General features: G+C 37.0%; 1 protein-coding gene across 1 annotated transcript; it reads right to left on the bottom strand.

Moving 5' to 3' along the window:
• Positions 1 to 2,502: 2,502 nt before the first annotated feature.
• Positions 2,503 to 14,148, bottom strand: znf281b (zinc finger protein 281b). Its single transcript, XM_048179460.1, has 7 exons — positions 13,995 to 14,148; positions 11,660 to 12,072; positions 11,437 to 11,553; positions 9,288 to 9,411; positions 9,089 to 9,172; positions 8,887 to 9,005; positions 2,503 to 6,348 (listed from the first exon to the last, which is right to left on the bottom strand). The coding sequence occupies exons 2-7, from the start codon at positions 12,029 to 12,031 to the stop codon at positions 4,651 to 4,653; spliced, it is 2,514 nt and encodes an 837-aa protein (XP_048035417.1). The 5' UTR covers positions 12,032 to 12,072; positions 13,995 to 14,148; the 3' UTR covers positions 2,503 to 4,650.
• Positions 14,149 to 15,377: the final 1,229 nt, after the last annotated feature.

Genomic DNA, 15,377 nt, shown 5'->3' with positions numbered 1-15,377 from the left:
GAGAGGAAGTATTGCTGTCTATGCAGGCCTCGCTGAGCCATCAGATTTAATCAAAAATATCTTAATTTGTTTTCTGAAGATGAACGAAGGTCTTATGGGTGTGGAACGACATGAGGGTGAATAATTAGTTATACATATATATATATATATATATATATATATATATATATATAAATATATATATATATATATATATATATATATATAAAAAATAGTTATATAATTATTAGTTTAGTATAATAATATTTTTTTAAACTGAAAAAAAGTTACAACATTGTTAGATCAGGCTAATGCTTGTAAAATATTTTTTACAACTAGTGATTTATAAACCTTATTAATATTGAGACCTTTGACATCAATCTTTTGATAAGAAAATGAACAAAGGCTGCTGATGCTCTGTGACATTATACCTATTACATGAATTAAAGGAATATCTTTACTTCTATTGGAAGGAAAAAAAAAAAAAAAAATCATATTATCACCCAGTGATATTATAATGCCACATAAGAACACTTCCTGCAAAAATTATCATTACTCAGATAACACCATGGAACAGTTTGTCACAAATGGTAGGTCAATCATAGTCATAAAAGACTAAACTCATATGATCCAAGTGTTTGTAATTAAGTGTTTTATTAATCTAGAACACCCAACCCACTTTGCCTCTCTTCTGACATATAATGTGCTCTAGTATCAGACCAGTCCAGCAGTCACTGAGAACATCTGAATGAGACTTTTTTTAAATTATGACATATACAGGACATTTTCAGAATAACTGTATTACCTGATTTTGAAGCATCTGAATCACTGCTGTCCATGTCGTATGCATAGAAAAGACCCTTTTTTCTAGTTTACAATGTGAAAACGCTGAAATATCCATTAAAAAATCCATTCCATCCATTAAATAGTTGTTAAAACTGTAACAGACAACTTCATATTCATTATTTAACATTTATATTATGGGAGCTGAATCAGAGAGGCATTATGATATGTTTTTAATAGTAACAGATTAAATCTAACTGCTGACTAAACCATTGGCTTAAACAGTCTGCCATGTAATGAAAGTTTAAAAACATAATGAAATAGAGTATTGTAAAGTCTGACCATAGTTCAAAGCATCATAACAGTGAAGCCTGACTTACTGGAAAATTAAATTGTCCTGTTGCTAAGTCACTGACCCAATTTACCTGAAGTCCAACCCATTCTTTACTGTTGGCAAATAATTAACAAATAAAAAAACAGCCATTATGCACCTGGTCTGTTTTGATATACATAGACGACCTCAGACTGTAATATTTACATTTGATAGCTTTAAAGAGGAAATGTACACACAAAAAAAAAAAAAACACACTCATAAAACAAAGCCCTTTGTACTGTAATTTATGCTTGATATCTTTTTTCCACCAGGGAATACAATCACGAAAATATGAATAAAGTTCAATTTTTTTCTGTAAGGTATACCAGCATGGTCCTCTGTCCATTTATACCAGTCAGAATAGAACAGATGTGTCAGAACAGATCAATTTATATAATTTTGATATAAATGCCAAGTAAATTCACACACAATTCAATTCAACACATCAATATTTATGGTCCCCAGTAAAGCCTTGCCCAGAAGAACTGATGTTTACTCATGTTAAATATTCATCACATTTGGCAACATCCAATAATGGGACATGGTTCTTCCTTGTCAGATAAAAAAATCGTTTTGGTCTGATACACACCTTTTTGCTGTAACAAAAGAATTTGAGCAAAGGGGCCTTTATAAAAGACTTATTTTGCTGCCACCTGGTGGTACAGAACAGATAAAGACTCAACCATATGGTAAGTATGTTAAACAGTCTAACATGGTTTGTTGCTTTTCCTCTGACAGATACAGATGAAAATGTATTGTTCTATATGGAGTAAATTTTGGAAAACTCAAATATTTTTATTTGTACACAACTGTATGTAAATTGCCATCTAAATTAAATGGTGTATATGAATTAAGAATAAATTAAATGTTTTACTGAAATTCAAGTATGAGTTTTTAAAAAACAAAAAATGTTTTCAAACAATACAGTTTGGCAAATTGAAAAGCAACTACATTTTATACTAAAGTTAGGCATACTTTAATCTAATTCAAATGATAAAAAATATTTTAGCCAAGAAATTTAATTGAGTGCACCCTTCATAGCACTTCTAACAATTTTTGTTTCCAATTTGTTATCCGCTTATTATTAATATCCTCGTTTCTTACCTTTGAGATGTCCTTTAATTTGGCCATGACTAGAAAAATAGCTACAAAATATTCACCATAGGAAAAAGATCTTTTTAAATTTTTAAATTATCTTTACACAATTTTCTCTATCTAAAACCCAATTTAAAGGAGAAAAATTTTTTAAAAAATTAAAAACCTACACACATTACCAAGAGCTGAGAAAACAACCCTTGCTATTTCCTGTCTTGACATCAGCTGCCCAATACCTCATTAATCTTATCTGGACAAATGTTAAAATGGGGTTTGTTTTATAACAAAACGTTTTTATTGGCTTACCTAATCATTTATAAAGTCATCTGACATGTACAGCCCTGTGACAAATGAGACTGAAGTCGGGGACATATATGCTACAAACATTTGGTGCAATAGTGATCAGAAGAAAGCCATAAAAACAACTTCATATCATGCATATCAGAAACAAAAAGAAAACAAAAACATTTTTAGTGTTTTTGTACATTATTGTAAACAAAGTCTCTCTAGAAATCATATCAAAACACATAGCAAGTAACAAAAACAAGGGGGAAACGAGACATTTCATGAAATTCTAGGGATTATTCTACAATGAAACACTGCTTGGCATCACCGCTTAACAGAAAGGAAATAAAATAGTACATTTGTATTCCAAGAAATCAACTTTAACTGTAAACACAGGTGGCATTAAATGATTATACAAGAAGTTGACGCATACTACAATATTTCCACTACATGAAACATGTCCCTGGTTTCTCATTTTTACAATGATATGAGGTATATTAAGGTCAATCCTATTCTTCACGCCACTCTTTTCCGTATTTTTTTCATTTCAATCTATAAAAGCATGGAACGAGTTTGGAGTGCAGCATTCAGACTTTGTTCTTGATACCATCACACCGATGGCATTTCTCTGGGACAGGTTTAAGTAAAAGGCAGGGGGGAAAAAAACGGCAAGACCACCAAAAGGCCTCACGCGGGACATAGTCTTGCTGCATGGGCCAAAAAACAGGAAGACAACGCAGCCCACCACTCTTACCAAGGACATCAAAAATTGCATTGGGAAGAAAACACCTCGTCTCAACATGAAGTCTTTTCCTAATTCACTGCTCATTTAAAAACAAAAACACCACAGGTTTAGGTCCTTCCAATTCATTGGGTTCTTCTCCCTCCAACCATTTAAAAGGGAAGCTTGCAATTTTGTCAGGCATTAAATTCAAAACCACACTATAAGAGGTAGAACTCCAAATGTTGCTGCTCAGCCCAAGTCAAATAGTCATGATACCTGAACACCTTCAGCACAAAAAATGCTTCAAAGTAGCCCACAACTGTAAAAAAAAAAGAAAAAAAAAAAAAAAAGAAAAAAAGTGGCATTCATGTCCAATAACAGTGTTTTCAATTAAAGGAACAAAATATCACCTATAACCCCAATGAATATTCAAAAATGCCCTTTGTTATGGCAAATCTGCCGTTCCCTCCCCTACTTTTAAAAATCACAGCTTTCTTCATCAAAAATAATAGTTTTATGTGTCCTGAATCTGAATTCTTGCTTTCAGTGGTTTATAAAAGTGCTTATTTGATTCCTTGAGAGATCAAAGTGATGTCAGCTGACAAAGAGTAAAGTTTAAAGAAGGGGATAAGAATTACTGCTCACCCTGAGACAATAGTTATGCAAGTTCCATGTAGCTACAAATAAATATCTACATACGCTAGAATGTTTGTATCTGCCTACCAGTATGTTTTTTGTGTGTTTTTAAACATGGCCCTTAGGGATGAAAGTGTTTTCACATTGATATCAGAAGTACCATAAACTTTACAAATGCACAAGTGGAAAGAGCCACCAGTGTCATTCCACTGAACATGCAGTTTCCCGATTGGCTGTCTTTTTCTTCAAAGAATTTCAAAAACAAAAAGCTTCACTGTCATTTCAAACGTACACCTGTAAAAAAAGGGCGCTAGTGCACCTTGTTTAAAAAAAGTTACTGCTTTTTCCTGAGTAATACTTTAGATCATTGTAACAGACAATACATTTTTTTGCCATTGAATACTGGGCCACTCCCTGACATCTGTTATTATTGTAAAATCATCTTCCATTATTAACTTAATCTTACAATTAGACTATGATTGCTAAGACATACAAGGTTTCTGAAAGAAGTCCTTCGCTAGCCTCTAATATCGCTGGAAATATTTAAATCTAGCCTTACATCCACTACGCTAATAAAACAAAATGGCTAAAACACATAAAATAAAAAATAAAAAAGTGAAAAATTGCATTTGAGGTCTTGTAGACCTTCCCTGGTAACGTCTTCTATTGACATTTAATGGCAGTGTAATAATTAAAGTTTTACTCAGCGAGGAGAGGGACGCATTAGAGACAGTCCTCATCCCACATAACAGGGTCAGGTGAGCTCCCTTAACCTTTACCTGTAGCTTTGGCTTGTGGGGGTTTTGGATCCTGAGCTAGCCGGCTCATTGACATCTGCTAAGAGACTAGTATACCCTGAGAATTCAGATACGGGAGTCCGCTGTATCCTGTGGTCGACCTCTGTGACGCCCACCCGCGGGTCGCTGCCGTAACCTAGCGGGGTTCGGCGACCAGACTTGAACTGAGAGCCGAAGGCTTGGGCAAAGTTCTCTATCTGGTAGGTGGAACGTATGTCCACTTCCTTAGATGACTCCAGGGCAGCAAGGTCAGGATAGACAGAGCCATTAGATGAGCTGCCACCGGTGCCGTTCCCGTTGTTGCTGCCATTGACAGAAGAGCTGCCGTTCTTGGTCTGCTGGTCTTTCTGGCTGCCACTGGTCAGCTCCTGAGTTGCGAGAGCATACGGTGGTGAATGCTGCTTCTCCAGCTGGTCAGTGAGCTCTTGAGATGGAGTAAGCTGCTGGTGTGGAGCTGGCTCCAGACTGCTGAGGTGAAAGGCCTGCTGGGAGGATGGTGAGACATGGGAGGGCGACGGAGAACCTACCAGCATTCCATAATGGGACTTGCTCAAGGAAGCTGAAGAGGAAGGTGCAAGAGGGGAGGAAACAGGCTGTCCAAATCCACAATCTAGTGGTGAGGTGGTGTAGATGTTCTTTTCTGGGAAGAGTGTGCTAACAGGGCTGCTGCTAGACGACAGGAGGCTTGGGAAGGGTCCAGACGGGCCCAAAATGAAACTGCTGCTATGGCTGGTTCTCTCCAAGGTCTGGAGCAAGAACTTGGAGTACTCGTTCATCACCCCACTCTTGTCTCCAGAGCCAGGAGATCCCTCATCCTGGCCTAGTTCAGAGGTGGCAGAGGCGGGCTGCAATTCTACATGGTGAGAGTCTTGCAGATCAAAAGTCACATCGTGGTGAGAACCATCGGATTTGTGGCTGTAGTGGTCCAACAGGCTCTGCAGCACCTCATCTGGGATCCCTGATTTGTCATGCTTGTCAACGCTTACCAAAGGTGAGGTGTCAAGCAAGGCTAGTGTAGGTTCTCCTATGCCACCTTGGATGACCGTCGGCTGCGGAAGGTGGACAGAGCTGAAGTCAGCTGCAGCGCTGCTGTTAGCAGCATGCAGGTACCGTCTTTTTTTCAAAAACTGCATGGCATCATCGTAGTTGCTGCTGGTACCTCCTTGTTTGGGGCCACCAGAGGTTTGGAGGAGGCTGAGACCATCCATACTTCCAGCTCCAGACATGTCCATAGATCCTTGCTTCTGCTCATGGTTGGCCTCCTCCATAGAAACCGGACCCTTGTCCATTCCCTTGTGGCCACCTTTCTTAAAGACAAGCTTGGGTGTGCGTCCATGCTGGTTGTCCATGCTCGTCTCAGCCAGAGCCCCTGAAGAAGATGCCCCTGATCCACTGGGGATGTTCAAGGTGTAGTCCTGTGGGCCGAGTCCTCGTGCTATTTGCACTCCTCCTCCCGCAGCTGCTCCTTTCTTCCTTCGCCGCTCTCCTCCATCATTGCCACTTTTGGACTTGCCCCTCTTGCGTGGTGGGGCGCTGGTGTTTCCCTGAGTGAGTAGGTAGCTGCCTTGTCCCATATCCTCGTCTCCAAGGTCCAGCATCCCTGGGTCCAGACCTTTCTTTATGGCTTCTCCACAGGTTCTCTTGTGCTTCAGTAATCGATCCGTCCGTGAGAAATACTATGAGGCAAGAAAGAAAGGTTTCCTGATCTCATTATATTGTCCAGATCAATGAATTAATTCAAAAAGTACATTAAAATGCAATTCATACGTAAAATGACTTAAATACATATCTTCTATGATGAGTATGTTAATTGACCATATGCAGAGAACGTTCTTAAGAACTTCCGCAATAATATAAGCAAGCTGGAACACTTCCAGTGAAATGTCACTTGTTGGTGTGTGGTATCTTCAATGTCCTGAGGTAGCTTTAACAGCATCAGTAGTGTAATACTTAGTTTTTATCTTTATCAGACTTTATCAGAATAAAGTCACTTAAATAGTCAGGCCTAACATTAATTTAGTTATTCAAACACAAGACGATATAAAATGACTTCAGTGTTCCTCTTCAGCAAATTTCAATTCGACCATCAGTTTTCACACTTTTGTTTGAGAAAAAGCATCAACACTGTAAATTAAAGATTTATTGCGCACTTAAGTTAGAATCATTGAATAAAATGCGAGTTTTCACAAGTGTGCCAAATTCAGTGAGCTTGTGCTGCAATGACTGACAGCTTCTGTGATTATAAAGGGAGAGTGCGGTTTTCGCTTTGTGTAATTCATTCACAAGAAAAAGTTATTGTATTTCATACTTCACCTTGACAAAATGCATTTTTAAACCTAGTGATTTTATAATGTTTAATATTTATTCAAAAGCAAAAGAGAAAAACTACTACAGGAAATGGCTAATATATGCATAAATGTTCCTCTGCCGCCATCTGCTGGTTATAGTGGTAATTAATGTCTTTTTTTAAGTAAAAATGTTTTTATTTAATGTTATTTTAAATAAAAGTGTTATCATCTAATGTTGGATTTCCTACATCTTAAAATGTTTGCTTTTACAAATGGGGACAATCTCAGAAGGATGAACAAATAATGTTTGTGGTCATCACATCACAAAAATGTTGCGTATGAGTGTTTAATTACAGACACTGCATTACTTATTCAAACGTTCCTATTAGTTTTGTCTTTATTGCAATAAACTGGTTTATTGGCAAATTAGGCAAGTGTGATAACTGCATTAAAATATAAATACAACATAAAAAAGTCAACCATTGATGGCTTTATGTATAGCAAGTACAGAATGACAGCTAACAGTTCACAGGAAATGCCCAAGCTGGCTTAAAGGGATAGTTCACCCAAAAATGAAAATTTGATGTTTATCTGCTTACCCCCAGCGCATCCAAGATGTAGGTGACTTTGTTTCTTCAGTAGAACACAAATGATGATTTTTAACTCCAACCGCTGCCGTCTGTATAATGGCAGTAGATGGGAACTTCATCTATAAGAGTAAATAAAGCTTGCTTAGACAAATCCAAATTAAACCCTGCGGCTCGTGACGACACATTGATGTCCTAAGACACGAAACGATCGGTTTGTGTGAGAAACTGAACAGTATTTATATCATTTTTTACCTCTAATACACCACTATGTCCAACTCCGTTCATGACTCATTTAGTGATGTCTGACCGCGCTCTGACAGCGGCAGTGATGTCTGACACTCATTGAAGTATATGCGCGAGACATCACCGTTGTCAGAGCGCGATCAGACATCACTAAAGGAGTCATGAACGGAGTTGGACTTAGTGGTGTATTAGAGGTAAAAAATGATATAAATACTGTTCGGTTTCTCACACAAACCGATCGTTTCGTGTCTTAGGACATTAATGTGTCGTCACGAGCCGCAGGGTTTAATTTGGATTTGTCTAAGCAAGCTTTATTTACTCTTATAGATGAAGTTCCCATCTACTGCAATTATTTGACTGACAGACGGCAGCGGTTGGAGTTAAAAATCATCATTTGTGTTCTACTGAAGAAAAAATGTCACCTACATCTTGGATGCGCTGGGGGTAAGCAGATAAACATCAAATTTTCATTTTTGGGTGAACTATCCCTTTAACTAAAACCAGGAAGTAACTGTGCATATGGTCAATTCACACTTCTGAATTAAAATTCAAATCTGATTTTTCAGAACTGACTTGCAATTCTTGAAAATAAAACATTAAGTACTTTGACAATCTTATAATTATTTCTTATAAACAAAGGGAAAAATAAACCATTTCACTGCTTATTAATATTTAAAAACCTTTTGTCCACCAAATTAAATTCATGTAGCCCAACCAATATGCAGGAGAAAAATTTTTTGAAAGATAAACTATAAAATAATGATTAGAATTATTATTACACACTCATATGCATGTATGAGTGATTAAACCTTTAACCTAAGAGGAGTCTTGGCCATTTGTAACATGAACGAGCGAGGCTTCCCAGTGTCATCCACTTCCAGTTGTTTTCCAGTTGTACAAAAACAGTGTGTTATGCTGCTTGATGTACCTATATTTACCTATAGTGGCTAATGAGTCTTGAACATTCACAAGAAATAGCTTACTTCTGCATTGAAAAATAAGATGACCTAAACTATTTTCCACCCTTTCCTTTCCTTTATTGTGGACACTCTTATTTGTCATTGAGTCAAAAAGCATTTCTATTAGGTCTTACCTGTAGGCAGGTGTCACATTTATATGGCTTTTCTCCACTGTGTGTCCTTTTGTGTCTCTCCATATGGTATTTCTGAATAAAGCGCATGTTGCACTGGTCACAGCTGAATGGTTTCTCCCCTGTTGAGCAAGAGAAAAAATATTCTCAGCACCATCGTAATATTTGCTTATGACAAGTATAAGACAAAAGTAAACAGACTCACCACTGTGGATTTTTTCATGGCGTTGCAGCAGATACTTCTGTATGAAGCTCATATTACATTGACTGCACCTAAAAGGCCTCTCACCTGCACAAAATTAAAAAATTTCTCCACATTAATGTTGTTCACCAAAACATCCCATGAATGCTGCTTAAGACTGAATCTAAAAAGCGTAGTGCAATTGGCAGTAAAAGCTGCTCACCTGTGTGAATGAGCACATGTCTGCGCAGATGATAGGAACTGCGGAAGGCTGCATTGCAGTGCTCGCATATGTGCGGTTTAGAGTTGGGAGAGAGGGGCCCAGAATCACCATCCAGCATGAGTGACTAAAAACAGCATGTAGACAAAAAGAAATTAAAACTTCTCCATCCATTATTAACTTCTTGAGAAATAAAATAAACTCCTTTTTTTTTTTTTCAGCCTTTTGTTATACATTCAATATATATCTTGATATTTATTAAAGGTGCTAAAGAGGATCTTTTCGTCGACTGAGAAACCAAAGACTGTTAGTGAGTTTTTGAAACGAGCGCCTGCGTAAGAACAACCCCCTCCTTCACAGCTCCTTTCAAAGGAACGCCTCCCAAAACTCGTGCACGAGTATTGGAACACGAGTGTTTACCACTGGCATTCGCTGTGTCGTGTTAGTGGATTCATTATGTCGGACTCACCGCAGGTAACTCATAATCTGCAGTTGTTACTCCTGTCTCCTGACAAAAACATTGCATGCGGCGCCTGTGGAGTGTGGAAAGTTACTGGAGCGAGCAGCCGCGCTCGTCTCTCACAAGGAACATCATGGCAGTGATTGACAAGCCAGAGGGCCAATCCGCGCACGTCTTTCACAAGGAACATCACAGCAGTGATTGACAAGCCAGAGGGCCAATCGTTTACGCGATGATCGCTTAAACGATTGGCTGATGTTTTTAAGGCCCTACCTTGTGCACAGATGATGTATATTAATATTATTACTATCAGTGCACCTAATAAATAGTCTTTTATCAGTTAGTAAAGACAGTTTCAAGTAATATTGCAAAAATGTATAAAACAAAACATCCTATTTAGCACCTTTAACTTGTTCTGAAATGTTAATCTACCACTATTTTAATGACATCAATCAAAGACACTATTTAAAAAAAAAAAAAACAACAAAAAAAAAGTTTTAGCACTCAGATTTGAAAAAAAATGTAAAAGTGGGAGTGTAGAGGGTGGGAAGAGGGGAGACAACAACCAATAAAATACAGACCTGCAACACTCTCATTATAGAGACAAATGAATATTAAAATATGAGTGGAGAAAAACAACAACAACAACAAGTTGGGGGCACCTTGATGCATTTAAAAAAAATATAGCCCTATGACAAACTCACAAGTCTTAACATTAGAGACTACTAACAACTATCTTGAACAAATCAAATGTTTTGATAAATTATTCTTAGAAAGATCAAAAAATTAGGATTATAGTAGAGCTATTGGTCTAAATATTTAAAAAGGTCTAATAATATTTTTATTACCTTAAGGAGCAGTGCTATCTCTGAATAAATGACATCATTTTTACACAGAAAGAATAAAGGCATAGTTACGTTTTTGTCCATTCTTCTTTGAATTTCAGTCTACATCATTGCCTTCTGTGTATTAGAATAATTCATCGTGTCATCGCGTTCATGATCAGATGTATAGCTGTACCAGTGTTCTTATTTGCACATATATAATTCATTTAAAGAAGACACGATGAAAAATGTGCATGTACACGATGCAGATTCATGTTTGGTGAAGTCACTAGAGTATATGAAATATGTAATAACTTAAACTGGCTCCAGTTCGGAAATTCACGCGTTGCATGTGTGGTTACATATTAAATTTACATATGGGGAAAATGCAAACAACACTTTTGTGTTACTGTACTGAGGAAACATACACTTACTACACGTGTACAGGCAAGCAGAGGTGAACTAACAGCGCTGAAACTGGCTTTTGTGAGTTTGTGATATTTGAATTTTTCGCTGTATTCCAATCTTATGAATAATACAGTGCAGTGATTGGATTAAAAGAGTTCATTCTCATGAATAATGCAGAGGAAAAACTCAGAAACTGATGATGAAGACAATCTCCAGCCACGACAGCCAATCACCACTCCGAATAAACGCATCTACCTCACTTCATGCTTTTTAAACCAGAATAATGAAATGGCCCCAAAAAACAAAAAATAACCACTTTTCACTTAAACATAATGAATGCTATTGTTGTTTTAATTGATGTGTATCCTGTTCATATCGGTTAACATCTAAAAAAAAAAATGTGTTTTAGGGTTTCATGACCCTTTAAATAGCACAGTGACTGATAAAAAGGCATATACACCTTTGCTGAGTCCCCTTGTTTCCTTCTGGTTTTGCCCTCTGGTCCTTCTCCATTTGCTCTTCTCCCTCTTCTAGGCCCAGATTCTTTAGGGTCTTTCCCCAGTCTTCCAGAGAACTGCTAATGAAGCACAAAACAACAGCTTAAAATAAAACCAAAAAGACAGTATAGTACAGTATGGCGTGCACCATGTATTGATAACTCCTCGTTTATCATCTAGACTTACATTGCTAAGGCTTAGGTCATGCAAAAGCATATTCTGGTGGTTGCCAAGCGACATGTCCAGCATATCAGTGCTTTTTCCTCCTACTGTTCCAGTTCCCGTTGCATACATTGGGAGGCGGTAGTCCAACTCACTGAGCTTCTCCTGTTTGATACCCATACTGTGGAGAAAGCCACCACCATGGTCAGGAGAGTCACGCTCCTTCTTTAGGATCATCTCCTGGGGCAGATCCGCCATAGAGGTTTGTGAAGTCAGGCGCGTGAAGCTGGTCACTGGAGGTAAATGGCTGAACATGATCATGCTGGGAGGGAAGTTTGGGTCCATGCCACCGTTCCGCAAAAACTCATTGCCTAGCTTGTCCTGGATAATACTCATGCTTGGGTCTTCCACAGGCCAAAGTTCATTGATGAAATATGCTATGAAGACAAGAAAATATGAGATTGCTTATGACATTAAATCTAGTAGCTTAATGCATAAACTACTGAGTAGTAAATTAGTTATTCTCTTATAAATTAGTTATTCTCTTATATTAGTTACTCTTATAAATAGTCAAAGTGTATTAATAATATAATATGCAATGCTACATTTTCCTAATTATTCCTGGTCCATAAATACAACTGATTTCAGTTACTACACTGGCTGATGATTCAGGGAATTGTGCACATTGGGTGTATGACATACTGTCATGTGATTAGGCTATGCCAATTGTAATTATAATGCCATTTTTATGACAAAGCTAAATCAGAAAATGTATCTGCTTTTGCATTAGTTTGCCATGTAAGATGCAACTTGTTTACTGCATCAGATATCTTTAAAATCAAGGTCATAATTTCTGTGTAGGTCAGACTAATAAAACCCTCTTAAAAAGGCCAGAAAGACTCCAGAGCTTAAAACAATATCTTAGCAAGTGTTTTCATTGCATTTAATGTCTTTGCTAAATTGACAGGCATATTTATAATATGCATGGTCTAAATGGGAAAAGATTATATTATAAATTACATTATAATTAGTCAAGGCTGTCTAAAATTGTAAGAAAATTATGGCGATTACTGACAATGTTGAGATCATTTCAACCAAATTGGGGTCAAAGAAAAGAAATAATATATATATATTTTTATTAATGTGTAAAAAGCACAAGTTCGAGGAAATAAATATAAACAACCCTGGTGAAGATCCAAATCAGTCCTTTCTGACGATCGGTTAGCTAACATTAGCATCATAAGATTTAACATACTTGCTTAAAAAGGACGACTATGAAACTGTTTTCGCAAACACACTGAAAATTGTTTCAATATATACTTAAAACACCATTAATATAAGATCTGTCATCTTTTTAGAAAATAAAACACGGTGCAAACCCCGAGTCTGTGGTTGCCGCAGCATTGTTCTCTATTGTGATCAGCTAACGTTAATGGATAGCTGCTTAATCTTATTGATATGGCCCCGTCTCTTAATACATATACTTTGATAAGGTTTAAGGACTTTTAGGTGAACTGATAACTTTAAAACGACGTAAAAATTAAAGTTTTCATTCTACTTTTCGGAGCTAAACTGAGTAAAATGTAATCCTTATCAAATCCAGCTAATCTAGTCGTTCATCACAATTACCAAACACATCTCGATCTAAATGACTCCATTAGCAGCTAACGGCTAACTAACGAGAACAAGCGAGACATGAGAACTACACATCACAAGATTTTAAACAAACTCGTGTGTGTCCATATACACCTCTCCACAAAAACACATACGAAAGATAAAGCTAAAAAACAACCAAATTGAGAAGTGTTTTATTGAACTAAGTGATGAACGGGCTAGCCAGCAATAGCATGCAGATGAAAGAGCTACTGCTAACAGCCCATCTCCACACCGCATGCGATGCGTTACAACGCTACCACTAAAACAAACGAAGCCCAATACACTGAGACTCTTCTAGTGTACACTTTCTTTGAGAATAACTGCAGCGTTGTAATTTTGTCGCCTCTCAAGTTCTTGCCTTGTACATGAGTGTGATATATCGTGACCATTCATACATTCGTCACCATCACTAATTATAGCCCACACACAGTAACACAATCCGCCGAGAATATGCGGCGATAAATGCGATGTAAAGAGTACGCCAAGACTGGTATACATGTACGCCTGCAAAGGTAGATCGAATTTTTTACTAAAAGCGCTTCTAATCGACACAGTCTCTTGCAGCAGAAACAATGATGCTCGGCGCTGAAATGCATCTCTCGCTTGAGCGGCTGTGATTTCATTCGGAGCTTTCATCCGTGCGCAATCCCTCATCTTTACAACCTCGGACAGAAATAAATGGTACAAACGCAGTCACACTTACTTGTACATGACCACGGCCGACTCTCAGTGTTCAAAGTAATCCCGGCGCTCGATTCTTTGAGTTATTTCACAGCCAAAATATTGTTCTCTTGCAGCTGTTGGCCTCTTCCATGTTGTGTCGACGCTGGGAATTATGGGTTGAGCGGACGGGTCGTGAGAGGAGACAGACGGATACAGGCAGGACTAGTCAAGCAGGGGGCCACTATGCAAATGAAGATTGTGCCTGAGCATCTGCGACTTTGTCCTGAGTGTGAATTAGTTCTTTACATAATTGCTGACATATATTATTAGCCTGCCTATTCCTCAAATCAGGGTATGTTATGTTTATGTTTATCTATCTATCTATCTATCTATCTATCTATCTATCTATCTATCTATCGTGTGATATGATTATCCTTCAGACTCAGTCTTTGTATTTGAACTGGTTTAGATAAATCAATGTAATCATGCCATTTGTTCAGTTAAATATGTGCAAGGGCATCTATTGTTCTGATTTTAATAAGAGTATAAGGGACAAAATGTAATTTAGGCCTAATTATGCAGCAATCTTGTATGAACTAATTGGATTTTAAAATAAATACTTAGAATTATAGACATATGTTTTGTTAAATATGTTTAATCAATAGGTCAGATTTCACTGATGAACTCTATTCTGGCTAACTTTGGTAAAACAGCCTTTGCTTTATGGGGTATTTTACAAACATATTTTTCTCTTAAAATATTATTTATCTGGAATGATGGCTTATTGTAAACCAACAGAATGCTGACACAAATGAAGGCTACCTAATTTTTACTGTTGTAAAAAAACATATTAAAAAGATAATAAATAAAAAAAATCCTTAATCAAAACAAAAATTGTGCAAAACCCCAAACCTAAATGATCTTTATTATTTTATATTTAATAAGTTACTTCATATATTTAAATAAAAAGATTCTTCATATGCAGTTTATGGACCATCAGGTACCTCCAAAATATGCCTAATTAAAAATATAGCCTATTTACTATTTACCCGTTTTTCCCCTTTATGTTCTTTTGGATATATTAAAATTGAATGTTTTGAGAAAAAGAATTAATTTAGAAGTAGGTTACATGATATATATATAAACAAAAACAAAATCCTCACATTTTTAGCCTGTATATTGTATTGTATTCTTCATCGCTATATGAGCCTTATACGCGCTTTTCTTTTTTACATTCTTGTTCTCATGCAAGTGAGATTTGATTTTGATAAACATAAATGAGTGTGTCCTATTCTTAGCCAATATTAGATGACCTAGAACGGATGTTATGATCAATATGTTCTCAGCAGATGGCACTGTAATGCTATAGTATTTCATAGCAGACAAACGCGCTCGAGAGATACGACCCCTTTCTCCTCAGACT

The sequence above is a fragment of the Megalobrama amblycephala genome, unplaced genomic scaffold (assembly GCF_018812025.1).
Source record: "Megalobrama amblycephala isolate DHTTF-2021 unplaced genomic scaffold, ASM1881202v1 scaffold201, whole genome shotgun sequence".
In the NCBI taxonomy this organism is placed as follows: Eukaryota; Metazoa; Chordata; class Actinopteri; order Cypriniformes; family Xenocyprididae; genus Megalobrama; species Megalobrama amblycephala.
This window is presented reverse-complemented; position numbering and strand designations above follow the sequence as displayed.

Coding starts and splice junctions, on each gene's coding strand:
- znf281b (XM_048179460.1), bottom strand. CDS start 12,031: ATGAGTATTATCCAGGACAAGCTAGGCAATGAGTTTTTGCGGAACGGT. Junction 9,173..9,287: donor ACATGTGCTCATTCACACAG/GTGAGCAGCTTT, acceptor AATTTTGTGCAG/GTGAGAGGCCTTTTAGGTGC. Junction 6,349..8,886: donor AATGTGACACCTGCCTACAG/GTAAGACCTAAT, acceptor CTTGCCTCATAG/TATTTCTCACGGACGGATCG.